Source organism: Trichoderma breve, chromosome 2, assembly GCF_028502605.1.
Source record: "Trichoderma breve strain T069 chromosome 2, whole genome shotgun sequence".
Lineage (NCBI taxonomy): Eukaryota > Fungi > Ascomycota > Sordariomycetes > Hypocreales > Hypocreaceae > Trichoderma > Trichoderma breve.
Genome location: NC_079233.1, coordinates 5,817,149 through 5,844,549, shown reverse-complemented (window position 1 = coordinate 5,844,549; position 27,401 = coordinate 5,817,149). Strand labels below are relative to the sequence as shown.

Sequence of the window (27,401 nt, the reverse complement as noted above, 5' to 3'; positions counted from 1 at the left end):
GAATCTATCCGGTCGATCGCAAGGACCGTTGAATAGGAGATGCTCAAGGTTCAAGGAGAGAAGCCGAAAAGCAAAGGCAAAAGCATGGAGCTGAAGCTGAGCTTGCGTCAGATCCCGAGTCGCAGGAGGCACGACACAGCCCCACTTTTGTGACGAAGCCTTGGTAGCTGCATATTATGGGCAACGTGTACCTGAGATTGCTAGCGTCGATTGCTTTGATGCAAAGTACCTTCAGCAGGTTGAACGTTTTCAGCCATGGCCATGTTAAAGCTTCATGATGAATCATAGGTACCTTGGGTAGGCAGTGGTACAAAACTATGAGAGTGCCAAACTTACACCGTAATGTCAGCATCTGCCTCTCAAAGTGTGACAGTTTGGAAACGCCATACTTTGCCATTTGCTGCACGTAGGTGTTTATTTTACAATCTAGAAAAGTGAAGTGTTGGATGGCTGTACGGAGTACTGCAACTAGTAGTACTACTAGGTAGCCAATTTCCCCGTGAAATTCCCCGTATGGTAGGTACAGGGGAGACGTTTACGACATAATACACCTTGATATTTCTTTAGCTCGTATTAGGAGGGGTGTTTCACAACCCTCTCCCTTCACATACAATTCTCATTAGATTGTGTCTGTGCAATGGCTCAGCCTGATTTTACAGGGCGTGGAGGTAGAAGGTTTGCTAGTGAAAAGCCTGTACTGTACCTGTAGAGCCCCATTTTCAGAGGTACATCTTTGGGAGCCCAAAATCAGTGTCGCGTGATGTCACCACAGCGGTGTTCTGTTAGGTACCGCTGGAGCCGGAATTTGTCAATTAGTTCCAGGGGGTTTTTTCAACAAAGGGTGGAATTATCAGAATCAAAATCAACAAACAAAAAACATGACTTCTTCTACCTCCCAAACAGCGCGCCGCATCGACAATCTCGAGGTGCATCTTCAATCTATTTAGCATCCCAAATAGGATCGATACGCGCGTCAACCCCCATGTACGAGGACTGCTCCCACCGCTGCCGAAACAGTCGCTGCTGAGTGGTCGCCTTCTAGTCCCCCTTCACGGCATCGTATTGCCGACGCCAAAGCGTCACCAGTTCCACCCTGGATTGAAGTTATTAATTTATATTCCTCTGTTGAATTCCTGAGATTTGTTCAAAAGGGGGTTTTCTGAGGAGACAAGAAGAGAGGCTGCGCCTCTACCGACGAGTATCAAACCAGCCCCAAATGAAGTCCTGCAAGAGCATCATCACCGCAGCCGCGTGGACAGCGCTGGCTTGGAGTATTAGTGCTGCTCCGTCGGCAAAACCCAAGGCTCCTGAGCCAAAATATTTCCGTGAGTGGATATTGAGAGTGATGACGCGGCTACTCACCAGTTGCCATATACTGACAAGAACCGCCTGTAGATGAGAACCCGTGAGTATCTTAGCTACGGCTATGTAACTGTTACTGTTACTAGTCTTGGCTGCTCTCATATCTAACACAGAATCAATAGCTATGATGTTCACTATGATGATCGCTACTCTCTCATACTTCTCGAGGACCCTGAGCAGAGAGAGGCCATCAAAGTCTTAGTCCAGACGTATCTGGCAACATTCCGAGACTTGGGCATTCAAACATGGCTGATGCATGGGACTCTTCTCGGATGGTGGTGGGGTAAGAAGGTATTTCTACCTTGAATCCTTCACACTCATTATAGCCCTTTCTCGCTCTAACCTGCAATCTCAAGGTCATGCCGTGGGACTATGATGCGGACGTCCAAGTCACAGAGGCAGACATGTATCTTCTAGCCGCCTATCACAACATGACCATATACTACTACAAGTACGGCACGATGGAAAAAGGTCGCTACTTCCAGCTCGAGATCAACCCATATTTCGTTCACCGAGATCAAGATGATAGGTCCAATGTCATCGATGCCCGGTGGATCGATATGCAGAACGGACTATACATCGATATTACTGCGGCAAGATATGCTCTTAATCATGAGGAGGGCGAAGGTGTTTTGTATGACAAATATGGCCATGAATATCGCGTAAGGACAAGTTTTGGTTCTGGGTAACTCGCCATTCATAAGGTACTGATGTGCTCAATAGGATACATATGTCTTCCCGCTGCGAGACACAACCTTTGAGGGAGTGCCGTGCAAGATTCCCTATCGATACGAAGAGATGCTGCAAGCAGAATACGGAAAGAGGTCTTTAACTAATACAGAGTATCACGGGTATGTCAAAAGGGCTTTTATCTTTACTTTGGCAGCTCAGCTGACATTCAATTTAGCCACAGATTCGATAACGAGACAAGGTCGTGGATTCCCCTTGAAGAAACGGAAGAAGAATTATAGTTTGGCCATATGGATCGCATCAGCATATGTAGGCGTTGGTACTCTCGGTATTCATGAGACAGTGTTGGCATTTGACGACGGTTGGGGTATTAAATGATGGCAGAATAACCGGCGGGCCCGGTACATGGATGGGCATATTGACAGAATACCACTATGAGGTTTCAAAGTCAAATCATCAAAGGTGCTTGGGATATGTATTTATGTTTGTTACCGATTACACAAAATGGGATTATCATCGCGGATGAGTGCTATGACCGAGATATCTTCAATCTTTTATGCGTTTCCTTTTCGAGTATCTATACTTTATAGCATACACCAATCAAGCGTCTCACTATGTACCAGTACCTCAAAATTCCCAGCCCTACCATGTCGAAAACCCCACAGCATTAATCAACGCGTGTCTCGAAACAGTCGCGTCCTAGCTGCCGTTGGAATCCACTTTTAACGCCTCCAACTTGGAGCTCTCAGATTTGCATCTGCCAGTATCGCAACCTCCAAATCTTCTCTCCATATACGACAATCAGCGCTCTTCACACTCACACAAGAAGAAAACCACCGATCGACCGATAGATGGATGTCAGATCCCACATGTAGAGGCTGAATAGCGCAATTCCCTCCCTGCCTTTAAGATGGCCACAGGCGTGTCTCACCGGAACTGCTTCATTGCGCTATCTCGAATTTCATTCTAACACGCACATAGGACGACAAACCCGCGCGGACCGCCTGAATGAGCGTCTTCGGGGCGCGCAGTAAGTTGACGTTTGACAGCTGCTAATGACCAGCTCGCTTATTGCTCTGCAGGCGCGCCAATGTGGACGACGAATCCTTCAACCTCGACATCAACAGCCTCGACATCGGAGGTCTTGCCATTGCCTCATCCATCGCATCAACCTCAAGCCCAGCGACTCGGAACAAGTACTCTCCCACTACCTCAGCAAAGAGAAGGAGACTGGAGAAAGATGCGACAGCTCCTCCAGAGCCTAAATCGAGCTCCACTCCTCGACGACGACGGGTCAGATCTCGGCCCATAGAGCCACCGGTCGAACCGCCTACCCTACCGAGCGAGCCGATGGAAGAGGATGGCGAAGATGACGGCCCTACACCTAAGGCTAGCAGGACCTATCGAGTGCCAATGTCTATAAGTTCGGTGCGGACAGCCGGACAGTCGGTTGAAGAAGCTCAAGACGAGCTTGAGACCTTGCCTCCACACCCCGGTGCAATATCACCTGTACGCATGCGATCACCTACCTCGGCGCACAAATCCGATGTAATCATGGAAGAGGTTTCAGAGTCTCCTGCGGATGCGCCTGGAAGTGGAAAGCGACGTCGGGTACCTATGAGCGAGACGCTCAGCTCAACCGTGAAGTTAATGGGTGTGCTATCATCAGATGACGGGATTCCTATGCCCTCGTCCCCCCTTAAGAATAAGGCGCGACGTCGCAGTGGTGCAGCTACAGCTCGATCATCGCAGAGATCAGCTGGAAGGGTATATGGTGGTCACGATACGAGGCACTTGGCGGATGAACTGTCGTCGGATAACTTGCCTCAATTAGCAGGAATAGAGGAGGAAGAGGAATTCGTGGAAATAGAGGCTGAGGCTGCTACCGACTTGGTTATTGAAGAGAGCACTTTGGCACAAGATGAGGACGAACAAGAGGAGCAAGAGGAAGACCAAGAGAACTCTGATGGCATTGATGTGGAAGAAGTGGCAAGACTTTTAAAGAGGGGAAGCGCAAGAGTACGACGGGAACCATCTCCAGAGCTGGGATCCCAGGAACTGGAAGATGCAGGAGAAATAGAAGAGGAGGAATTAGAGCCTGAGCCTGAGCCCGAATCGGAGCAAGAATCAGAGCCCGAACCCGAGCCAGAGGAGGCACCCGAGCCAGATGTGGAGGAAGCAACTGAAGTCGAAGAAGAGGAAGAGGAGGTGACAGTCCTGCCAACACCCCCTAAGAGGAAACGCGGACGGCCCAGCAAAAGCCCGGCTGCTCAAAGACAACCTGCTGCCAAGTCACAACCCGCTAAACCCGTCAAACCGAGGAAACGTGTTGAAGCACAGCCACGGGATGCCAGCGAAGAACACGAAGAACCGCAACCTAAGAAGGCTAAAGCGAAGAAGCGACATAGCGACCAGAGCGAGGGCGACGGCGGGACGATTGAAATCACTGTCCAGCGATTTGTCAACCACAAGAAACGTGGCCATGAAGATGACGATATAGATCCTCTACAGAATGAGATGGCATTCGTCAACCACGGAGGAGAAAGCGTAATTGATGTTTTTGCTCAGGTCTGCGACGAGGTGATTTCTTCAACATTGGAGCAGCTCCAGGAGGTGGCCGGTAACGCAGAGGATCCGGCCAAAAAGAAGGAGTATCGCATCAAAACGCGAGCCATTGAGGCTTACCGAGAGGAGCTCAAATCTCGGTTCCTTCAACACGTATGTCCTGAGCAAATGCGAATCTGAACCTTATGAGGCGATACTAATGAGGTGCTCTTAGGCTATCCACTTGAACCACTGGCATTCCCTGCGGAAGCGGGTTCGACACGTACAGAAAGAGAGAATGGCTTTGCGCGAGGAGATTATGCGTATCAAAGCCGAGCGAGAGCAGGTTGCTCTTCGAATGGATGCCATTAGGATCAAACACGAGGCCGATTCTAGAGAGTCGAAGGTAAGAGTCAACTGAGACTTTGCTTTGTCGAGGTATTGTACTAATGAACGTGTTACAGTATTGTCTCGACGCATCTTCTCTTATGCACGATGTAGACCTTGCTGTAGAACAGGGCAGGGAGGCGCCCGAGCTTTCGCGAGCCGCACAAAGGGAAGCCGAGCTGGCTAATCTCGAGTTGCTTGTGTCTCGTGTATCAGAGCAAGCCAGCTCGTCGAGCTTCACAGGCGGGATGCTCAAACAGGTCAAGGAGTTCAATTCATTCTTAGAGCGGGCTGCTATGGCACTTGAATCACGATGATACCCCCTCGTTGTTAAAGCAATTGTTTATTCATTATTTTTGTACATATACCCCCCTCGCCTTACTGGATCTTGGCCTTGCTGAAATCCATCTCTGGGTGTTGCTCCTGGAATTTCTTGAGGATATCCATCTTCTTCTGCTCGTCCGAGGTCGGCAGGCCAGCCTCCTTCTGTCGCTGGTCAAACATCATCTTCTCAACCATGCCCCTGGTCTCGCCGTCAAGATCGGAGAGCTTGGAGTTTTCGGGCTGGATCTTGGTGACGTCGATGGTGGGTGCGCTGGTAACGACGTGTGCCCACCACTCCATCTTGTTGATCTTGTCGAGGTGGATTTCTACGCTCTTGGTGCCGTCGGAGTTGGTGGACAGGGTCCAAGTAGAGTCGTCGACGCGGATCGCATGGGGGAGATCGCCCTGTTGGTAACACTCAGAATGAGCACATGTATATAGGTAGATAGAAAGCTTCTGCCTCGTTTCGTTCCATCTTTGTATAGAGGGAGAAGAAGAAAGGGGAGCGTTTAGGTCGATCTCGCAGAGAGCGGCCATGGCGCATCATGATTATAGCAGAGGTAATGTCATACAGTTATGATGGGTTCCTGTCCCTTGACGCCCGCAGTCAGCGTCGTCTTTTTTATATCAACTACCAGGTCTCTCGACTTGTAGTTTCCGGGGACGTTGAAGGAGAGATCCAGCTCGCCGATGGTCTGGGTCCATTTGTAAGGCAGCGCAGCCTGTTCCTCGGCCTCCTTCTTGCGCGCGGCGGCGTCTTCAGCGGGGGATGGATCTGCAGGTAGCCGCAACTTTGTTAGCTATTTGAAACATGAAGATGTATGTTACAAGGCAGAGAGGTAGATGGAGATGAAAAAAGGTAGCACAGCTTGTCAAGTCGGTAGTATCTTACCCTTGTCAGCCATGGCAAAGCACTGTGAAGCTTGTGAAGAAGAACTTCTTTGCCTGTGATATCAAAGCACTGAAGGTAATGGTAGACAATGGATGCTGGTGGAAGTTTAGCTCGAGTTGGAGGGGCAGATGCGCTAACAATGAGCCTGGCAGATGCTAAACAGGCCCGCAGGCCAATGATATGGCGGGGATCCTGCTTACGTACTCCTAGTAGCCCCCGAAGCTTAACATGCAAGGGCGGAAAGCTATCCGGCCGATAACTTGGTCGCTAGAGAGGATGAATTGTCAGCCATTGGAATCATTCTCTCTCCTCTACACGTCGCGTGGCCCAAGGCGATTGTCCCCGATATAAAGACATAGGTTGCATCGAATATTGCCACAGCCAGATAAAAGATCCATACGACTCAGTTTTGGCTACGTAGTGCCAACGCGACCGCCGTGTCCGACTGGCGTCAGGCCATCTGCACTTCCATCTCGAAGCTCGAGTCTCGCATCCCCAAATCACGATTCCATTATCAATTCACAACATCCGAAACAATGTCTCGTACAGGCGGTACCAGCACCATCTCGGTGCGCCATGCCTCCAGCTCCTCCGCCTCTTTCGTCTCCGCTCCTCTCCCGCCCGCAGACCAGGACGAAGCCTGTCCCGTGTGCAAAACCACACGCTACTTCAACAAGGACATGGAGTTCAAAATCAACACCGAGTGCTATCACCGCATGTGCAAGACTTGCGTTGAGCGAATTTTCAAGGACGGTCCGAATCAGTGCCCTTATGCGGGCTGTCACAAGACGCTCCGCTTGAGAGGCTTCAAGACGGCCTTCTTTGGAGACTTGGGCGTCGAGCGGGAGGTGGACATCAGGAGAAGGGTGGCGGCCGTGTTCAACAAGGCCGAAGACGACTTTGAGAGCTTGGACGCGTACAACGACTATCTTTACATGGTGGAATGCCTCACCGACGACCTCGTCAACGGAAACGACGAGGCTCGCAAAAAGGCCGAGGTCCAGCTCTCCGAGTGGGAGGCCCAGCACAAAGCCGAGATTGAGCGCAACCGCAAACTCGCTCGCGAATCGGACGAGTCACGGCAGAAGCGCCTCGCTCTGGAACAAGAGGCTGCTCGACAGCGCCGTATCCAGGAACTGCAGGAAGATGCCGACGAGAGAGCCAATGCCGCGCGGTTCCGGGAGGAGATGCTCAATTCCCTGCAGAACGCAGAGCTCGGCCATGCCGAAGAGACAGTTGATCGGATCTTGCTCAAGAAACGAGGACAGCAGAAGCGCGATGCTACGCTGGATGCCGTTGCGACGCTGGGAGGCGGCTTGTCGATTCGTGGTCTAAGAGAGAAGCGTACTGCCGTGTTGGATGATAAACCCTACGATCCGTTTGGCGGCCTGGACCTCGCGCCTCAGAGAGTCGACTTGGCCAGCGAGAACCTGTCGCAGTACAAGAGCGAGTGGCTGGACATTACGCGCACCAAGGAGGATTACATTGTGGGCGGATACAGCTCTGAGGAGTACCTCACGAGGGCTCTGTTCGAGGCATTCTCTGGTCTAGGCGTGTTTGTTGCTGAAGACAAGGATATCAGAGAGGAAGCAACTGTGGCAGCTTCTTTGGAGGCTGGTGCGACGGTACCAGTGGGTGGGAAGATGGACGTGGATGATCCATTTTGAGGAACGAACTCTTAAGAGACATCTCTTATCGAGATTGAGAACATTTCGACACTGCAAGGTACCGGTTTTCAAATTACTCACTCGATCTTCACTAGAGTATACATGTTTTTGCATTTCAAGGCGTTAGCGGGAGGTCAGCTGAAATTATAACAAGGCGATATGGGTAGGCGTTTGGACATTGGAGGACTTTTATTTTGTTGATATTTCTTTCTTTTTATTCATCAAGATCGATACCATGACATATTACACTAGGCTAGATATACAGGCAGTTTATTCCAAAAGAGTTGACCTTCCAGCATCTCAATTTTTATCCTGGCCACTTGTACATTAGAAAGTGATGAAGTTGTGATTTTTAAGCAAATAGGTATTTTATTCCTCTGCATATCGCTACAGTATTAATACTACCCCAACTCAACAATAGCCGGGCCCCTTCCATGAAGGAAATGCATTTATAAACCTAACGAATACTCTTTGCATCCCTCGCCCCCCCAAACGAAACCCTCCGCCCAACAACACGCGATACTACCAAGCCGAATCGTTCCAGTCTGCCCAATTCTTTCCGTCTCGTCTTCGCTTTCTTAGCAGAATGCTGCTTCCTTCTGTGCTAAAAGCCATCCCCCCCAGTAATAAAGGCTGTATGAATTTGCATGCTAAAGAAATAATTCCTCCAGAAATTCTGACTAGTAATAATGATTCCACAGCCGAATCCTTCCCCTCGACTGAACAAAGAAAGAGGACGAAGAAGAAGAAATACACCCAAAAGCCAATAAACGCCTCGCTGCTTGATGCGATATGTAAGAGTAATAAAAAAAAGAAAGCGGAACCCCCCGTAGCAACGAATAGACCCATGAAAGGAAAAAGGTAGGCGATAAAGAATGACGAAATCCAGATTACCAGATCACAAAGGCTTTACATAATTCAAAATATTGAAAAGCAAAGGAGTTTATTGTTGCCAGGGCGTCTGCTGTGCCGGGCGAGGGAACACGGGCACAGTTTGGATGTGATCAATACCGCCACCAATCGGAGTCTGATTATGCTGCCAGCCCATCCCAGTAGCGTGATTGACGAAGGCGCCTTGGCGGAACGGATTCGTAACACCCGTCGGCTGTGGAGCAAGTCCCGAAGATTGCTGCTGCTGGTCCTGGAGCTGCTGCTGCTGCTGCTGCGGAGCTTCGGTGGGAACGTTGCGAGCAAAAGGGTTGGTGCTCGTGGGCTGGGGCTGTACAGGCTGGGCTTGGAAAGGGCCCGTATTCTGGCCTGGAGAGTTTGTTGACCTGGCAAAGGGATTAGTTGATTGGCGGTTGAGAGTTGGCGTGCTCGACGTCGGTGTTGACAGCTGAGATGAAGAGGATGTCGGCTGTGCTACCAGCATGGACTGGCGGAAAGGATTGGTCATGCCCGGAGCGGCAAGTGACGGCTGGAGACCAGTGGGTTGGAGGCCAACGGGTTGAAGGCCAGTGGGCTGGAGACCAACAGGTGGTTGTTGTTGCTGGATAGGAGTCTGGAAATTGGCAACAGTGTTCTGAGGGATAGGGCCCAGTTGTGGCCCAAAGCCGCTGAAGCCGGTGATGGTTGGCTGCAGTTGCGCAGGGGGTTGCATAAATCCATTGTCCTGCTGTGGAAATCCATTGCCCTGGACAAAGCCTTGAGGTTGCTGGACAAATTGACCTTGCTGGAAGCCTAGCCCGACGTTTTGCGCCTGGAAAGCTAAATCCTGCCCCTGAGCTTGAATGGGCACCTGCATAGGAGGCTGTTGGGCGGTGACTTGCATCGGTATCTGATTTTGCTCGATGGAGTCAAAGAAGTCGATGAGGTCGGGGTCCGGTCCTTTGTTAGCTTGAGGCTTTGACTCGACCTTGGCAGTCGCATTTCCACTGTTGGGGAGCGGGAACGGATTGTTAGCCGCAGGGGATGGTGCCTTGGGGAAGTCGATTCCGCTCTTTGTAGCCTTGGACTTGGATCCCTTGTTGCCCTTCTTTGCCTCTTGTTCTGCCAGGTACTGCCGCCGGTGGATCTCGAAATCCGGGTCGTTGAGATATTCCTCAAGCTGGCGACCCAAGTTAACGGGCGCATGCTTGAGCTTGGGAACCTCAACCCTGGTATGATGCTGCCACTGCTTCGCAGTGCTGAGGTACTGGACGACGTAGTCTGTGTGCTTAGTGAAAGTCCGATAGATTTCCATAGCTCTGTCGGCGTCCGGCTTTGACATTTCAAAGAAATGACCTATAGTAATAACGTTAGAATGGACCCAACATTCAGCAAAGGTACCCAAATCTGACCAAGAATGTTAATAAGTCCTTGGTTCAAGACCTGGAACAAAGGTAGAAGGTCGAGGACTAGTAATCGAAATACGGCAATCGTGATCTCGGTCTCTGGTTCTTGATCGAGGAGCTGCGAGAAGGGTAAGCTTCAGTTCCACCATCGAGAAAGTATTTTGAATATGACGCACATCGCATTTCAGTAAGGCCGTAAGCTGATGCTGAACGACTTCCGTCTCTCGCAACAGACCCTTCTCGACAGTGAGTCTCTCCAGCCTTGATTCCGGGGCGCGCACCCAATCAGTCTTGGTATCGCGATATGCGCGCACTCGCTCGATGAGGTAATTGGCATAGTGGCGGATGTTTCGGCCTTGGGTTTGAGCTATTGTACACTGTTAGTTTCCTGGTGTGGTTATGGCTTCTTGATGGCTTCGGTTGGAACGGACCATCTGCGAAGTTGCTAATAGCTAGCATGTTTCGATGTCGGGCAAGATACGCCAGTGTCGCCTCTGGAGACCCCTCGCGGATCATGAGGTGAACCGTCATCAAGCTCTTGAAGACGACGGTCCATGTTGAGTCGTGAAGTCGGTTCTGGAGCGCGCGGAGGACCTCGGCGATGCCAGCCTCGCCGGAGTGAGTACCGACTAGGATGTGCTCGATATACTTGGTCTTGGGGGGAGCATTCTGCAGGCGCACATAGACGAGGAGTAGTTAGCCATCTGGTTGGTTGTCTTGGGGGTTGCCCTGCTTCTGTCTCCGTGTTTGGTCTGGCGCTGGGAGCCCAAAGATGAATAGATGCCCCATCGCCATAACAAGAGGGGAAGAGAGAAACAACCATCGCCATCGTCATTGCTTGCCAACAGTGACGCTTGAGCTTGAGCTGTGCGGAGCTGAGCGCAGCTGGAGTCGCAACTCACCTTGATCTTGGTCGCCCCCTTGACGGACTTCTCAAAGGAGCTCATGGTTGCGAGGTGTGATCGGGGGCCGTGCTCGAGGGAATTCTTCCGGCTGAGGGACAATCGTCAAGTCGTCGGTGGTGGATAAGAAAGTTGGGCGACTGAACGGATGTCAGGCCGAACCGGCAGCCGGGCGGAGCTTTGGTTTGGTTTGGGGTTGGTGGGAGGATGCTGGTATTGCTATTGGATTGCTATTGGGCACCAGTAAGTCGAGAGTTGGGTTGAGGTTATGGCGATACCCCGAGCGCTGCGGCACGTGGCGGCGGAAGCAGCGGAAATATGGTGGCTGGGCAGGGAGACGAGAAGGTCACTCACTAACGGCAATTGACTTTACTGTAGATATGCCTTGCCGCGCTGTATCTGTATGTACATAATTCACCGTGCAGTGCAGAGGCGTCATATGCAAGGCTGCGCAAGTCTAGTCTAGTTGCTTTAGCCAAACCGGTTATTTTCCAACCAGCAGCAGCAATAGCAGGAATCACGAAACACGGCAGACGCATTGCTTTTATATCAGTGCGAATGACGTTCCACTCAGGCGCAATTTGGGACACGGCACGGATATTTATTTTTTTACCAATAGCAAATTAAGGAACACGAACCAGGTTCTGTTTGATTATTACAGCATCCCGACACAATCGAAGAGCTAAGCCCTTCTGCGTATCAAGATGCAAGATACTACAAGTGCGAAATCCATGCGTGGGAGAGATACATTGCTGGGCAAACAAACGGCAAGAAAACAGAAAATCCAAAAGATAGATAAAGAATAAAACAGACAATAAGAAAAAATAATAAAAACTTCCACTCTTTATAAATCAGAGCTTTTTTTCATCGCGTCCGATGCAATAACAAGGTCGGTGTGTCGAACGCCCATATCATGGAACCAGCCCTCCATCACCTCCAAACCCTGAAGCCCCGAAGGAAGAGTGTTGAAAGGTCAGGAAAGCGGCTCCTGCATCATATTATACACGGAATCTCATCACCTGCAGTCTCAGTTAGCAATTGCACGCATCGTAGAGTCTCGCGGCGGTTTGGGGTGCGTACGTTTATTTGAATGGAAGGATAAAGAAGAAAAGAAAAGAAAAAAATCTAGCTCGCCAAACGCCGGCAGAAATTTAAAGCTCTGCGCAGGCGTGGGGTATCCGGCATATCATCGGCTGATTGGGCGGCTTCTCTACCAGGTCCATCTTCTATCTTATCGGCATCAGTCATGCCATATTTCTTTGTGCAAGTCATTCTTCTATTACTTGAATGCCAATTTCGAATTGATATTGGGCAATGGGGCCTCTTGTTGGTTCCCGTAGCCTGGCGTTGCGTCGTCATGTTTGCATCAACGCCTTTGCCGCAGCAATTCCACGACGGGTGATTTACAGGAACAGCCGACTCTACTCACAGGTAGCCAAGGATGAGGCAGAAAGCTCGTCAAAGCGCACCAGCTTATTAGATCTTTGGCATAAATGTGAGCCTTTCTATGAAAGAATTCTTTTTAAAACCAAAAACATTTAACATGCAGCAGATGAGGCCAATGATGAATTACTTGGACTCGGATCAGAGGACGTCTACGTGGGATTATTAGGCAAGAGTCGCAATGTCTCAAAGCACCTCTCATTCGCAGATCTCACCACGCCGTCTGGTGAAATCATTCAGGTCTGCTCTAGCTCAGAAAGAGACAGTGAAGCCCATGACGATTTCCGCCAGGTTCCAGCGTTCAGTCCTGTGCTTATTCGTATAAAACAACAAGAGGCTGTAAACGCCGCTGAGCCTACTACCAATGAAAACTCATCAAAAAGAACCGTCTACCTTGACAGCATACGGGCCCTCAACAGCGTTCCGAAAAATCTCATAGTAACACCCGAAGTCCAATTCCCGCCAACCAAGAGACATCTCCAGATTCGATTTCACCCGGAATTACAAGCCAGACTTCAATTTAGATCATGGCTGAAAGGAATGCTCAATCAAGGCTTGCTCCAGAAGGGCTTTACTGATATAGAGACGCCGACTCTCTTCAAGTCTACCCCCGAAGGCGCTAGAGAATTTCTTGTTCCTACTCGACAAAAGGGTACCGCCTATGCTTTGAGTCAAAGCCCTCAACAGTACAAGCAGGTCCTCATGGCTAGTGGTATTATGCGTTATATGCAATGGGCTCGCTGTTACCGCGACGAGGATCTCCGCGCCGATCGGCAACCTGAGTTCTCACAGGTAAGTTGGATCTCAATATATCTTCCGGCAACTTAGTACTGACGACTTGGACCAGCTCGATATGGAGTGGGCGTTTGCTGGAGCTGAGACTGTGCAAAAAGATATCAATGATATCGTCTTAGGAGCATTAACCGCCCTGCAGCCTGCACAAAGCTACAAGGAAATTCGAGGAGAGGTGATTCCGGTTGTTGCTGATATACCTTCTAATCCACCGCCAGCAGACCAACCTGTGGCCCATCAGTTTACCAATCTTACCTTTGCAGATAGCATTGCGGCGTATGGCTCTGACAAGCCAGACTTGCGTATTCCCTTAAGGGTGAGACAATTAAGTGTAACCGCGTTGATTATATACTGACGTATCATAGATACACACTCTCCCGGATCTTGAGCCTTATCGCAACTTCGTTAGCATGATCACTCATCTGTCTAACCCTCTTATAGAGGCCTTCACATTGCCATTGAACGGCTGCTCTCCCTCGGATGCGCGCAAATTTGTTATTAAGTTTATGGACGAACTTCCACCTTCTTTGGCAAACAATCCAGACGGCAAACCTCAAATTCTCATCCACGACTCGAGCAAGCCACTGTGCGGGTTCTCTTCGCTGGGCTTCGAATATGAGAGCGTTTTGGACTTGGTTTCAGAAAAAGAGGGTCTCCAAGACGGAGACCTTGTTATCTTCCAGGCCCGCGAGAAGCCTGCTGGACAATATTACTCAGGCTCGACTAGAATTGGAGACGTCCGTAGCATGCTGTGGAAGGCACTTGTGGACGCAGGTTACATGGAAACCCCACGACTTGGTGAGCCAGGATCGCTCCAGTTCGTATGGGTGACAGAGTTTCCCATGTTCAAGCCAGTTGAAGAGGGTGAGCCCGGTCAGGAGGGTGCAGCAGGAATTGCGGCTTCTCACCACCCCTTTACCGCCCCCCTCTCCCAGAAAGACCTAGAGCTGCTCTTTACCGATCCCCTAGAGGCAAAGAGCGCTGCTTATGACCTGGTTCTCAATGGAATTGAGATTGGCGGCGGCAGTGTGCGTAACCACATTGCCGACGTTCAAGATTTCATCATGCGGGATGTTCTGAAGATGACCGACAAGAGAATCAAGGACTTTTCTCATCTGTTCGAAGCTTTACGCTCAGGATGTCCTCCTCATGCCGGCTTTGCGCTCGGATTTGATCGCCTTGCGGCCTTGATGACCGGCACACCGACTGTCCGAGACGTCATAGCCTTTCCGAAGACGATGAAGGGAGAAGATCCGTTCGTTCAGTCACCCAGCAAGCTCAGCAATGAGCAGCTTGCTCCATATGGTCTGCAACTCCGCTCAAAATCTGCATAGGTTGAGAGTGGAGAATTCTACATCACTAATAATTTCATCACTGAGATCATCTCGAGAGTATTCATATGACTGATTAGAAAGGACGGCCTTTAGAAAGCTATCATGTAAGAGAGAACTGTATGACTAGGGCGTGCAGAGTCTTGGACGCAAATCTTGTATAATAAATGTCTAATCACGACACCATTTAGACAACATATATTCCATTCAATGACATTATGAACCAATTCAACCTTTTCATATGCTTTTTGAAAAAATAAATAATTCTATTCAACTCTTCCCTTATACAACAGAATCATCCTTTGGGGAACTCCTTCAGTGCCATTTCTCTAGCGCCACTCTTGGATTCAACGGCGCCACCAGGCACTAGCCACGCCCTGCTCTCACCGCCAAAAATCTCAGAATTCTGCCGCTCTGCCACCTTCAAGCACTGCTTTCTTCAGATCGCAGCGACGTCTTCGCATTTGAAGCCGCCAAAAGCTCTTTTCCCACCAAATATCTCTACGGAAACGTCGTCGTAGTCGCAGAGATGTCATCTTTGCGAAACTCGATTCAGCGGCGCCCCCATCGGGAGCGTGCGCAACCTCTCGAGCGCCGCCGCCTCGGTCTCCTCGAGAAGCACAAGGTACGAGACAAAAGACAAAGACAGCAAATCCCCAATCTTTATCCCCCGGGAGCCTCTTTTAGAAAAGTCTCGATGAAGTGATACTGACGGCAGAGTGCAGGATTACTCCAAGCGTGCAAAGGACTACAACCAGAAAAAAGCACAGCTCAAGGCCCTCCGCGAAAAGGCCGCCGAGCGCAACGAAGATGAATTCTACTTCGGCATGATGTCGCGCAAAGGCCCCGGCGCCAAGATCAACGTCGGCAGGAAGTGGAACGGCAGGGTCGAGGGCGACCGCGGGAACAACAAGGGCATGGACCAGGACACGGTGCGGCTGCTCAAGACGCAGGACCTGGGATACGTCCGCACGATGAAGCAGGTCGCCGTGAAGGAACTGGCGAGGTTAGAGCAGCAGGCCGTTTTAACAAAGGGCCTGGATCAGCTGGCCGAGGAAGACGATGAGGACGAAGACGACGATTTTGATCTCGACGATGAGATTGACGGCCCGTCAAAACGAAGGTCAAATTCAAATGGTCCCCGGAAGATTGTATTCCTGGACAACGAAGACGAACGAGACGAAGCCCTACAAGCAGCCGAAGACGAAACTACGAAAAGAGAAGACCAAAACGAAGCATTCGAACGATCAGAAAACCTCAACGAACTCAAGCGCAAGCTCGAGCACTCGCGCAAAAAAGTCAAGGCCCTCATGACCGCGGAGACCCAACTCGAGGTCCAGCGCGCCAAGATGGCCAAGACGGCTACTTCAGGCGGGACGACGAGGAGAGGGAAGAAGATTATGGTGCGGAAGAGGAAGCGGTAGATGTGAGGCGAGCGGGCGGAAGAGAACAAAAAGTGGAAAGGGTTGATGAGAGAGAGGGAAGATTCTTTAATCATAAGCGCTGTTAATGCATTATATTGTGCAATTGCAAGATGGTCCTAATGCGTATATATAACGTATGGATGTTAGATCATCCCGAAAATGGATTTTCAAAATGGGCTTTCTTTTATTTACAATTTGTTATGAACAAGTTTCTTGGCATTACAATCATGAAGTAACTGTGTGATGGGCTTATACAACCTAGATTTCCGCATTTAAATGTAGTGGACCGGTAATATTCACGATCACATTGAAAGAGATGTTTCGGTCGCTCGTTGTCATCGATCATCATAATGCATTGTCGTATTAATACTTGGATCCCACACATTTATAAAAAACCTTGAAAACTCCCTTGACACATGCAAACCCAATCGTAAGTATCCATATAAAACAGTTAAATATCCCCTTCACCAGCTTGACAATGACTCGTAGTATAAACGGCCCTTTGTCTTCCGATGACTTTTTGCTCCCCCTACCCAGCTCCTTGGCCAGGCTGTCATTTTGGCTCTCGAGGTCAATTTCGAATTGTTCCATCCGTGTGCGCTTCTTTTCCTTCTTGTCCTTCTTCTTCTTGCCGTCCTCAGAGTCACGGTGTCGGCTCAAAGCGCTGCTGAGGCTTCTTGATTGTCTGGGAGGCTCTGGTAACGGCGGTGCCTCGAATGCCTCTATAACAGTGTTGGGTGAGTTTCGATCATCCATGGCGGCAACAAGAAGCAATGCCGTAACAGCCACATCGACAATATAAAATGACTCAATTTTGGACGCAACACCAGTATCGATTTCCAACCACCCACTACCAGTACCATCTCGCGTCAGCTTGGCAAGGTGTTGTGGCGATTCATGATGCTCTAGTGTATACTCAACACGAGACCAGGCACCAGAATGCTCAATTGTGAGACAGAAGGGTGTCGCCAAAGCGGGATGCACCAAATAGTAACTTGCACTATCGTCATCCCACACAAGCCTTCCACACTCTCTCTCCGCAGCCGCAACCGTGCCAGGATCGTCTGCCCTATCCATGACTATCTTTGTTGCGGCACAGGGCATGAGAAGAGCAGCAAGGCCGTCATTTGGAGAATGTTTTCTAGATTCCTCTTCCAGGGTTGTATTCAGAGCCTCTTGCCAATACTTTCCGTCTGAGGCACGATTGCCACCACCCATTACACCATTGAGAATGTTTGCAGCGGAATTTGACGGTGGTTTGGGAACTTTGTAGGCCTTGCTGGGATCGTATCTGTTTAGTGATACATAGGCTGATGCAGATGTGGGATCCAAACGGAGGTTATAGAAAGGCTGTGAGGTGGAAGAGAGTGTATAAACGGGGGCATCTTTCTGCTGTGTCAACTTCAAGCAGTAAACGCGGCCCTCAGAGCCAGATGCTTGCCAGCCGTTTGTAACTTTCCAGAGATCTTGAAGTTGCTCGGTTGTACAGATGGCGGGAATGACTGGAGGGTTTTGAGGGCGAACGGGGACTCTGACAGGAGGTTGCTCTGGTAGAGGTTCAGCGTTTTCATAGTAGCTCTGGCGACTGACAACAGCCCGAGGCACGCCAGATGGGTTCATTTGAATTGGGCCGTAGTTTTGTTGGTCCAAGGGTAGGTCGGGATTGTATGTCGGGAACATAGATCGCAAGGGCGGCGGCGGTTGAGAATTTGGGGGAGGGTCGAAAAATAGAGGGGGTTTGGCGATGGAATTCCTCGGCTGGTTGACATTATTACCAAGGAACATCGGAGGTGGTGGTGGGAGTGCACCATCTCTAGGAACTTCGATGGTCAATCGTGGGCGACTCGGACCCTCGCCAGGTCCGTCAAGTTGCTCTTCTGTGTCCATGGTTGGCAGAACATTGTGGTCTGAGACAACCTCTGATGCTTCCTCGATTGGAGGATTGAACTCTAGAGGCGTGTGCGTCCTCTGTTGTGGAGTCTGTCGGCCATTTTGAGAGGGCGATGCTACTGGAGCAAGCACCGGCGAGGGTGAAGCAACAGGTGTTACAGCGCGACTATCTGGAAGTTGCTGCTGCGGCGTGGCCGCTCGACGCTCATGGGACTCTGAACGACGGGCTCGAGGTGCCTGGGCGCGTGGGTGAGGTTTGGAAAAGTTGGGATTGGGGAAGAGCGACAAGCTGGCACTGCCAGACGGCCGATGTGAGGCCATGGTTTAAGCACGAGATGGTGTATTAGTATACACAAGCAGCGCTCAAAAAGGGCCTTCTTCACGGAAGAGGCGTGGGGTATCGAGTTGAAGTGGTGCGCCAGAGCACCGAAAGAAACAAAAAGAAACGCCTAGGGTATCCAAAAGGTGAGGGCAAACGCTAACAAGATGCTACGGCTTCATTGTTTGTTGGCTGAGCGTCGCATCGTGATACCAGCAGAGCAGACACAACAAAGAACAACAACAAAAGGAGCACTATGCAAGGGCAGGAATAAAAAACAGCGCTACAAGACCAGATATAATAAAGAAGCACTCCTCTTGTCCAAGTGTGCCAGCCTTGTGAATGGGTGGGGAGCAGGTCGGCGACCCAACCTGATAGCCAAAAGATGCCGCCATCGAATCAGTCGATTAAGCGCCTTTGGCTAGACAGCTTAGTCGAGTCGGCATGAGAATCGCAGCCGGTGTAGACGGACAAAGGCACACATCACGGCGAACCACGAGAGAGAGTGGGTGGCACCATGATCTCTGCGCCCCAAAATAGCACCTTGATCTTGAAGGGTGGACGCCATCGATACCCCGGCAGGCCAATGGGAAGCCGCATCACACTGCATTGGCGTACTTAAGCGCTGGAGACGCAGGGGTGGGTTGAAGCTTGAAGGCACTGGACGAACGCCATAGGCCACTCACACGGCCTGCAGCATCGCGTCTGGTCGCATCGAGGTGGGTTTCTGATAGGCTGGAGGATGTTGGCCGCGGCAGGAAGGGCGCTTAATTTATTGGGGCGGGCGAATGTCTGTCAAGCGTGCAGCGAGCGAGAAGAAGATCTTGGGGGAATGAGATTGAGGGAGGGAAAAATGGAAGATTGAAAGTCGCCGTGTCAGATCTTTGACATGATTAGGTGAGCCTTTGTTTCCTTTGGTCCTTTCTTTTTTGGCTTCCAAATTTGGTGGTTCCTTCCATGACGAGCCCTCCATCTCACGTGGTGGTGCCTGAGCAAGTGCAGGTCGTACAACACCCAAGTTCCAACAGGTACCTCCAGGCAGCGCTACCCCGCTTATCGCAGGCAGAGTTTCGGGAGATACAAGGAAGAGCCCCGCCTCTTTATTTAGCAGCAACTTTAGCATCAAACAATTGCCCAAAGCTGACTGACAGATGCAACCCACTAGAACTTTACTACACGTTTCGGACTTGCAACTCCACAAATAGCTGGATATTTTGGAGAAGCGTGTCTGATAAGAGCTTCCTGGCCGGGTAGCTTCCATCATCATTTCATACCTACTAGTACCTTGCCATGCTTTGGCATAACTGCCCCACAGAGATTTATGACATAGCGCTTCTCTGGGGCGGTCCTTCATATGGCTCCTCGTCCAGATTCCGGAGACTTCTCAGGTCTTTGCCGCGACCACATCCTGACCATCAGCTAGAATGGCATCTACAACTATACGATCAGTATACCAGACTGAAGCGCTGCTTGGAGATAAGAGAGGACACACCGCTGTTATCCGATGAGGATTTAGAGGAACTGAAAGTCATTCGAGGTGCCCCACTTAACATTGACGACTTTGACCCAATTGATGTCGAAAAGAGGTTCTTCTTTTCCAAACCCACTCGTCACAGATGGGCAAAATGGCTGGCCGAACAATATCTCGAGGATGGAGAAGTATGGCCAGAACCCGAAAAAGAGACGCGTTGGATCATAGACGAGGATGGGAATCGAATACCAGACATTTGTTGTGTCAATTACTATGCCAATGCCCTCTGGCAGATGACAGACGCCTGGATTGATGGTGGCACTATGAAACATAACCCATGGTGGATCGTCAGTCGGTATGTGCGCTCCCATCAAGCCTCCCCATCATATCAAATGTATTGATATGCTAATCCCGCTCGCCTGCTAGTTTATACCCTGTAGATCCTACTGGGGCCACGGGTTATGGGAAAGTTTACACAGGTCCAGCAAATGAGTATCATGAGTTTGAAGCAACATCTACGCTCCTTTATCAGGGCGGAAGCCGATATGGACCTAATCCACAAGTGCCTCATATAATTATCATCACATACGATACAATTATACCCGATGACCGAATATTAAGGAGCGAATTGTTACTAGCTGTCAGCATACTCCGCAGGAACCTTGCTCTATTTCCATGGCTCGAGCACCATACATTTCCGGTAAGGGCGTTACAACAGCTGTATAATATCATGGCTCACGTTCATTCCAGGTCTTGATGTTAAGCTTTCACGAAACAGGAGCTCGGATATTACAGATGCACGCCGAAAATGGATACTTCATAGTCAGAGCCTCTCGTCAGCTGGTATTTCCTACAGATGATGGCAGCATACCAGCCGACGGCCTCATCATGCTTACATGGATGCTGGCTGAGCCCATGGGCGCGACGTCTTTCTCTAATATATCAGTCAATACCTCCAGTGAAGAAAAAAAGGTTTGTCGACATGAAGGAGATCTGAGTGTAGCCTCTACATTGGGGATGCCGATTGTTGATGACACAGACGCTATCCCGCTTAAGCACCGTGCTAGATAATGATGATGATTGTTATATTGTGAAGGCGATGTGTAGCGAGTTCTAGGTTTTGACGTACACAACCAACTCTATTTGCTGAGCTACATATTTTACTTCATCTCAGAGATTGGAGCATTTACATCCTTATAAGTACTTGACGAGCTCTTTTATTTAAGACCATCGTGCCTCAAAGTCACAGTGTTTCTAGTACCTATCCAAGTATCACGAAGTTCCCTTTTTGTTTGGTGGCTATCGTTGAGAGACGCCCTCCTTTTAGACCCATTGCGACCCAATCAATGTATTTTGCCTCCCTTATCTATAGAAGCGGATACTGATTGTAACTCATGTTAGTAACTGTGAAATGATAAATAAAGATGAGTCCGCAATGCTCATCTACGAATTGAAGAGTTATGTTTATGTATTCAACTTCGCAAAATACAGATTAGCGACTGGTGTCCGCCGCTTATGACACAGATGCAATAAAAGGAATTGGAAACGCAACCAGGAGAGCTTAATAGAATAATCTCACTCTTGTTTTTGCGCAGACACAGTGACATCATATGGAGAAGAGATATCAGCCTCTATCAAGAGCCACTCTCCATCAATGCCCAAAATATTGAGCTGTTTGCTACAGGGTAGGCATGAGTGGTGTGCTTCAAGCGCAGATATATTGCTCAAAAGACAGCCGGAATTGATCTCATACGATGATATGGGCATGTGATGGTAATGAGTCAATCTCTTAAAATCATTCGGAAAGCTTCCGAGTGTATGCTTCATTGGCATAACACGGATTTCATGGTCATGCTATTCTGCATCCCGACTTACACAGCACGTGGTGTGGCAAGAAAAAATCAATGTCTGCCCAACTACACCACCGAAATCGCTGGCGACCAGAATCTCCATTAATTCTCCAACGCTTCTCCCATTGGTGCGGCTATTGTCACCGGTTAAATTGCCATTGGTCCTCTTATAATTGTGGGTTGCACTTCAAATAGTTTTGAAAGTTCCTTGTCACTCAGGAACCTGGAGCCTCTGCCAAAATACTAGGCGCGCAGAGTAGCACTGCGCGGGGTCCTTGGAATATGGAAGCCTGGCAGCGTGATCCGTGGCTCTCCAATTAGCTATCGTGGGGCGTCGGTTGGGAAGAAACTCGTCGCGGATGGAAAATGTCATATGGCTGAATCCCAATGCGGGGATGAGATTTGCGTATATAATGGAATTGCCATCGGGCTGCGAGAGGAATTTTCTTTCTCGCTCAACTCTTGCTTCATCGTCACTGTGACTGAGGATCTTTTGCTGATTTGAAGAGCTACCCCGCCAAAGCGTCTGCTCATTGAATTCCAGCACCGTTAAAATGGCGACTCAGACGATTAACAAGGATGCGATCAGCGTAAGAGGACTCACCCAACGGAGAGGCAATCGGCGTTGAGAATACACGTATAGAGCATTGGAGCTGACCGGCTGGCCTCGACGGAAACAGAACCTTTCTTTTGTCCTTAACAAGCCCGGAGACGTCACCTTTGAGGAGCGCCCCAAGCCCACCATCTCCGACCCCAACGATGTCCTCGTCGCGGTAAACTACACGGGAATTTGCGGCTCAGACGTCCACTACTGGGTGCACGGCGCCATCGGACACTTTGTTGTCAAGGACCCCATGGTCCTGGGCCACGAGTCTGCCGGAACCATTGTCGAGGTTGGCCCGGCCGTCAAGAACCTCAAGGTGGGCGACCGAGTGGCCCTCGAGCCCGGCTACCCATGCCGTCGATGCAACTTCTGCCGTGCCGGCAAGTACAACCTCTGCGCGGACATGGTCTTTGCCGCGACGCCGCCATACCACGGCACCCTGACCGGCCTGTGGGCGGCCCCAGCCGACTTTTGCTACAAGCTGCCGGACAACGTGTCTCTGCAGGAGGGCGCTCTGATTGAGCCGCTGGCGGTGGCGGTTCACATTGTCAAGCAGGCCCAGATCCAGCCCGGCCAGTCTGTTGTGGTGATGGGAGCTGGACCCGTGGGCCTGCTCTGTGCTGCCGTGGCGAAATCCTACGGCGCAACCAAGGTGGTCAGTGTCGATATTGTGCAGTCCAAGCTGGACTTTGCCAAGAGCTTCAGCTCGACGCACGCCTATGTGTCTCAGAGAGTCTCGCCCGAGGAGAACGCCCAGGCCATCAAGGAGCTTGCAGACCTGCCCATCGGCGCTGACGTCGTCATTGATGCCAGCGGCGCGGAGCCGTCAATCCAGACGAGCATACACGTCGTTCGCATGGGAGGCACTTATGTGCAAGGTGGTATGGGCAAGAACGACATCACATTCCCCATCATGGCCATGTGCTTGAAGGAGGTGACGGCCCGGGGATCGTTCCGTTACGGTGCTGGAGATTACGAGCTTGCTGTTGAGCTTGTCAGGACTGGCCGCGTTGATGTCAAGAAGCTGATCACGGGTATTGTCAGCTTCAAGCAGGCCGAGGAGGCCTTCCAAAAGGTCAAGACCGGAGAGGCTATCAAGATTCTGATTGCCGGACCCAACGAGAAGGTCTAAGTCATGAATGTGCTAGGATAAAGGAAAAAAAACCACACAATGCACAAAAAAAGTTTAAAAATAAAGATTTCAATGAAATTAACGGAGAGCCGGGAAAAAAGTAAATAATATGAGTAATGCAGATTCTTGCAGCGTTAAGCGCGGTTATAGTGAAACCGATGAATTCTATCCATGGATTCTATTTGATCCAGGTGAAAGTGGCGTGGTGATCCGTGTGCTGAAAGCGAGCGGCGGCCACCAAGAACCCCCAGAATTGAGGCTCTACTGGCTGTGGATTCACGGCTCGCCAGTCACGCACGCAGTGTGCAGAAGCGAAGCGCCCCTGGGCTAATTCCATGTCCCTTTGTCGGTTATCACAGGCCTCTGAGAGATGGCAGCAGTGCTCCTACATGTACCTACTCGTATGTGGTGTTACGGAGTTCATTCCCGAGCATGTAGGAATTGCAGCCAATACAGTTGCACCACCTTCATGCTAGCCTTAGCGAACAGTCGGGACAGCGCACAAACAGGACAGAAGCGGCTAAGGACGCTAAACAAAAGTGAGGCTGAGTTGTGAGCGCGATCGGGCTAGTTGAGGAGTTGGACAAGGTCACAGTCACAGTCACAGCTTTCCGCGGCGGATCCCTGTCTGACATCTGACGACCCAATCTATCTGTCTCTGCTTGTCAATGCCCAAAGGTCCGCGCTTCCACGTGCTGAAAAAAGCCTAGAGAGGCATAAGACGGCGGAACGAATCCCGCGCACTGCCGATCGGTCGATATTGATCGACTCCGCTCACGAGCTGCCAACTCTGTACGAGTACAAGTTGGGAAACAAAAGCCGGAACACAAACACATGGTGGTAGCGCAGGCACAGGCACAGGTTCAGCTGCTGGGCCGTGCAAGCAATGTTGAAGCCAGGGGTGGCAAAGCGCCCATGTAACTGTACAGATAGAGAGAGAGTCGATGAGTGTGCCAATTCTCTACCTTACATATTGTCTTCCCTTTTTTCGATATTCGATAGTCTTTCATCCCGCCCTCTAAACTGACAAATCGGCTGCATCTGGGCGGCACCAGTAGCTGATCCGAGGTGGCTTACAACTCTCATTTAACAACCAGCATTCTTATGCAAGCCACATGTTCCAACCCAGCCCACCCTGGCCTGACGTTTTTGCCGCGTCTCGTCTGCAGTATTCTGTCCGCCCACTCACACCATTTGTCCCGTTGCATCGATGCGTGCAAGGCCTTCGGGATGGGGTTCAATGTTTTTTTGTCGCTCCACATCACGATCCTGTGCTCAACTGCAGCCAGGTACATGTGCCACCTATTAGATCAGTCCCAACACCAGCTAACAAGACGCTTCATATGCGGGCCCAGAACGCCGTCAAAACGCCCTTGGGCTGCCACAGCCGCACGGCTAGTGACTGACATCCGAGTCCCTGATCAGCCTGGTCCAAGCTCTCTCAAGCAAGAAACCTAAACACCACCCTGGCCTGCGGCTGAACCCGAGGGGGGCACCAAGGTAGCTAGTCACATCGTTGGCGCGGGCAGAATGGAGCGAGCTCGACAGACGATGGGGACCAAGACCCGGCAGTCTGCCTCACCGACCGCTCCCAGGCTGATAGACGTGCCGGTGGCGGAGATAGAGGTTAAAGCGGACTTGCTCGGCTATGGCCCTAGCAATGTTGGCGGCAGCAATAAGAATGCCGTGTTGTCCTGCTGCCAGCGTCGGCCTTGGTTCCTCGGTTGTTGTAAGGCCAGACTCCTCACTTGATACACCCTGTATAAGTTGGGTTACCAAGTTTTCTTGTTTTGACTTTTCGGTATATTCAAGAAAGCACTCGTTGTGACTTTGGTTTACACTTGGTAGACTCGCCCATCATGCAACAGCCTGAAACCGAATCCGGCCATGTGCTGGTCACTCCTCTCTGGGTGTTCATTTGCCGTATTTTCCAGATTCTCATCTCTCTCATCATCCTCGCCTTGGCTGCTCGTCTGATGCATGATGCCTACCTTGACGAGGAAGGTCTCGCTCTGGCTATTGTAAGTAACTCTCTGCTCTCTATTCCTAATGCGAAATTCAAACCATCTAACAGTGAACTAGGCTATCATCACCTGGCTCGTCTCCTTGTACATTATCCTCAGTGAGAAGCTGCCAACTCTGAACCAATTCTACCATGTCGTTGCCGTCATCGTCCTTGACGGTGTCATGATGATCCTCTGGCTTGCAACCTTTGCCGCCGTGGCTGCCAAGCGCGCCCAGTTCCGCTTCAATGTCAGGGTTGACGGCTGCTTCGACGATGGCAGCTTGTTTAACAGCAAGACATGCTTCAAGAAGCGCGACTTTGTCAAGAAGCGTGACGTTATCCTCTTCAAGTCTGGTGGCGACATGCTTTCTGCCATCGCTGGCCTCGGAGCCTTGGTCTGGTGAGTTTGAATAATTCCCCTTTGAATTGGTTGATGTCTTGCTGACCAAATACGATTGAAGGCTTCTATTTATTGCAACCTTTGCCTGGACTCTGTACAGCTTCCTCCAGGGCCGCAAGGCTGGTCGATTCCTGTTTGACAATGAGTCTGCCCCTGTTCAGACGATTGCCATGGAACCCAAGCAAGATCAGCAAGCCCAGCAGCAGCAGACGCTTATCCCACCCCAGGGTGTTGCTCAGCCCAACGCTCAATACCCCCCACAGGGCCAATACCCGCAGGACCAGTATCCTCCTCAGCCAGTCAGCCCTTACCCGCCAGCTCAGTCTCCTTACCAGCCTCAGACTGCCTATTCTCCTCCTCCTCAGGAGCCGCAGACATATAACCAATATCCTCCTCAGCAGTATCAGCAGCCACAGACTTACCACGAGGCGCCTTCCCATGATACGTCTTCACCTCCTCCTCCTCAACAGACCTCCTATTAATCCCAATAAATAATGAATACATAAAAATGAAATCAAATATTTGGGTTTGGGGACGAGTAGATGAAGTTGGACAAACGATATGTGGGGCGCAATGTGTTTTATGGATATCCCATGGGGTAATGGCTGGGTTAACGTAATGAACTGGATGGAACACGGTAGATACCTATATAACGAAGCATTTTGGGCTTATTGATAGTCAAATTACATTCATTTTTCATTGAATTCTTTGTCCAATCTGAAATGCTATGAAACACGAGTGCAGTAAATGGAAAAAAGGCACATATTGTCGTGATTTCGCTGTAAGTCAAAGTGGGCAGGCGGTGAAAATTCTGCCGGATTATCGGCCCAGCTCAAACCCCATTTGACGATTACCATTCGAGATCTGATCAAGCTCAGGTTCAACCAGCCTCCATTTCATAAAACCCACGTCCACTCTCGAAACGACAGAATCCCTAGCTCAAATCCTGCCTCATTGGCTACTTGATTATCGCTGCTCAGAGATTGTGTACCTCAATGGCCACGATGGCCGCAGAAACCCCCAACATCCCTCAGCAGCGGCTCGGCGTCCCATCTCGGAATCCGCTGCCTTTATCGGCTTCGCAAGAGTCGCAAGTGCGAGATATATATTATGCTAGGGTGCGCAAACAATGCGCCGACGAAATCAAAGGTAGGTCTATCCGCTGCATTCTTTGTTTAGCTGCTCTAGGAGAGAGCGTGAAGCCCTTGTGGAAGTGGCATGATCTCCCCTCACTTTTCTCATCCAATTGCTACTACCCCCCCTCGGAGCTGTCACAGAGCCAGTTTGCTAATAGAAGCCAAACAGCATTTGCCGATTGCGCCCTTGGCCGGACGTTTAGCGTCACGTTTGCTTGCCGAGCTGAACACACCGCTATGAATGCTTGCATGAAGCTCCGAGCTACACAGGAAGAACAGGACGCCGCTCGAGAGGAATGGTTCGCACTGCGAATGGAGCGACAGCGACAGCGCGAGAGGAAAACTAAGATGGCAGCGGCCCAAGAAGAGTTCATGCGGGAGTGGTGGGGTCTGCCAGAGGATGTGAGGCTGTCGAGACAGAAAGAGATGGAGAAGCGAGGAGAGAAGATACCGCCTCTAAGACCCGAGGCCAGCACGAAGTAAGGTTCTCTGGTTGAAAGAAGGAGAGGAAGAAAATCATGGTTTTTGTTGGCGTTTTTTATGTTGGCGCAGGGAGGGTACTT

General features: G+C 50.4%; 12 protein-coding genes across 12 annotated transcripts; 9 read left to right on the top strand and 3 right to left on the bottom strand.

Annotated features, from left to right (window-relative positions):
* Positions 1-1,216: 1,216 nt before the first annotated feature.
* Positions 1,217-2,333, top strand: T069G_03984 (licD family domain-containing protein; the record flags this gene model as incomplete). The annotated part of the gene is made up of 6 exons (XM_056171194.1): positions 1,217-1,325; positions 1,396-1,405; positions 1,485-1,653; positions 1,719-2,024; positions 2,086-2,213; positions 2,270-2,333. The coding sequence occupies 6 exons, from the start codon at positions 1,217-1,219 to the stop codon at positions 2,331-2,333; spliced, it is 786 nt and encodes a 261-aa protein (XP_056032086.1).
* Positions 2,334-2,486: 153 nt separating this feature from the next.
* T069G_03983 (uncharacterized protein) lies at positions 2,487-5,300 on the top strand (the record flags this gene model as incomplete). The annotated part of the gene is made up of 4 exons (XM_056171193.1): positions 2,487-2,499; positions 3,034-3,082; positions 3,135-4,770; positions 5,061-5,300. 4 exons carry the CDS (start codon positions 2,487-2,489, stop codon positions 5,298-5,300), a joined length of 1,938 nt encoding a protein of 645 aa, XP_056032085.1.
* Positions 5,301-5,361: 61 nt separating this feature from the next.
* Positions 5,362-6,212, bottom strand: T069G_03982 (CS domain-containing protein; the record flags this gene model as incomplete). Its single annotated transcript, XM_056171192.1, has 3 exons — positions 5,362-5,712; positions 5,880-6,082; positions 6,200-6,212. 3 exons carry the CDS (start codon positions 6,210-6,212, stop codon positions 5,362-5,364), a joined length of 567 nt encoding a protein of 188 aa, XP_056032084.1.
* Positions 6,213-6,735: 523 nt separating this feature from the next.
* Positions 6,736-7,866, top strand: T069G_03981 (CDK-activating kinase assembly factor MAT1 domain-containing protein; the record flags this gene model as incomplete). The annotated part of the gene is made up of 1 exon (XM_056171191.1): positions 6,736-7,866. One exon carries the CDS (start codon positions 6,736-6,738, stop codon positions 7,864-7,866), a length of 1,131 nt encoding a protein of 376 aa, XP_056032083.1.
* A 943-nt stretch (positions 7,867-8,809) lies between these two features.
* T069G_03980 (ANTH domain-containing protein) lies at positions 8,810-11,086 on the bottom strand (the record flags this gene model as incomplete). Its single annotated transcript, XM_056171190.1, has 7 exons — positions 8,810-9,140; positions 9,189-9,283; positions 9,341-10,089; positions 10,146-10,257; positions 10,316-10,506; positions 10,571-10,808; positions 11,042-11,086. The coding sequence occupies 7 exons, from the start codon at positions 11,084-11,086 to the stop codon at positions 8,810-8,812; spliced, it is 1,761 nt and encodes a 586-aa protein (XP_056032082.1).
* Positions 11,087-12,355: 1,269 nt separating this feature from the next.
* Positions 12,356-14,610, top strand: T069G_03979 (tRNA synthetases class II (D, K and n) domain-containing protein; the record flags this gene model as incomplete). The annotated part of the gene is made up of 5 exons (XM_056171189.1): positions 12,356-12,536; positions 12,594-13,276; positions 13,332-13,451; positions 13,518-13,592; positions 13,642-14,610. The coding sequence occupies 5 exons, from the start codon at positions 12,356-12,358 to the stop codon at positions 14,608-14,610; spliced, it is 2,028 nt and encodes a 675-aa protein (XP_056032081.1).
* Positions 14,611-15,136: 526 nt separating this feature from the next.
* T069G_03978 (utp11 protein domain-containing protein) lies at positions 15,137-16,031 on the top strand (the record flags this gene model as incomplete). The annotated part of the gene is made up of 2 exons (XM_056171188.1): positions 15,137-15,232; positions 15,333-16,031. 2 exons carry the CDS (start codon positions 15,137-15,139, stop codon positions 16,029-16,031), a joined length of 795 nt encoding a protein of 264 aa, XP_056032080.1.
* Positions 16,032-16,394: 363 nt separating this feature from the next.
* On the bottom strand, positions 16,395-18,242 carry T069G_03977 (uncharacterized protein; the record flags this gene model as incomplete). The annotated part of the gene is made up of 1 exon (XM_056171187.1): positions 16,395-18,242. The coding sequence occupies one exon, from the start codon at positions 18,240-18,242 to the stop codon at positions 16,395-16,397; it is 1,848 nt and encodes a 615-aa protein (XP_056032079.1).
* Positions 18,243-19,530: 1,288 nt separating this feature from the next.
* T069G_03976 (uncharacterized protein) lies at positions 19,531-20,782 on the top strand (the record flags this gene model as incomplete). The annotated part of the gene is made up of 3 exons (XM_056171186.1): positions 19,531-20,066; positions 20,138-20,411; positions 20,462-20,782. The coding sequence occupies 3 exons, from the start codon at positions 19,531-19,533 to the stop codon at positions 20,780-20,782; spliced, it is 1,131 nt and encodes a 376-aa protein (XP_056032078.1).
* A 1,333-nt stretch (positions 20,783-22,115) lies between these two features.
* T069G_03975 (alcohol dehydrogenase groES-like domain-containing protein) lies at positions 22,116-23,297 on the top strand (the record flags this gene model as incomplete). Its single annotated transcript, XM_056171185.1, has 2 exons — positions 22,116-22,151; positions 22,242-23,297. 2 exons carry the CDS (start codon positions 22,116-22,118, stop codon positions 23,295-23,297), a joined length of 1,092 nt encoding a protein of 363 aa, XP_056032077.1.
* Positions 23,298-25,156: 1,859 nt separating this feature from the next.
* Positions 25,157-26,184, top strand: T069G_03974 (membrane-associating domain-containing protein; the record flags this gene model as incomplete). Its single annotated transcript, XM_056171184.1, has 4 exons — positions 25,157-25,318; positions 25,380-25,702; positions 25,764-26,001; positions 26,068-26,184. 4 exons carry the CDS (start codon positions 25,157-25,159, stop codon positions 26,182-26,184), a joined length of 840 nt encoding a protein of 279 aa, XP_056032076.1.
* Positions 26,185-26,706: 522 nt separating this feature from the next.
* On the top strand, positions 26,707-27,321 carry T069G_03973 (cytochrome c oxidase biogenesis protein cmc1 like domain-containing protein; the record flags this gene model as incomplete). The annotated part of the gene is made up of 2 exons (XM_056171183.1): positions 26,707-26,851; positions 27,008-27,321. The coding sequence occupies 2 exons, from the start codon at positions 26,707-26,709 to the stop codon at positions 27,319-27,321; spliced, it is 459 nt and encodes a 152-aa protein (XP_056032075.1).
* Positions 27,322-27,401: the final 80 nt, after the last annotated feature.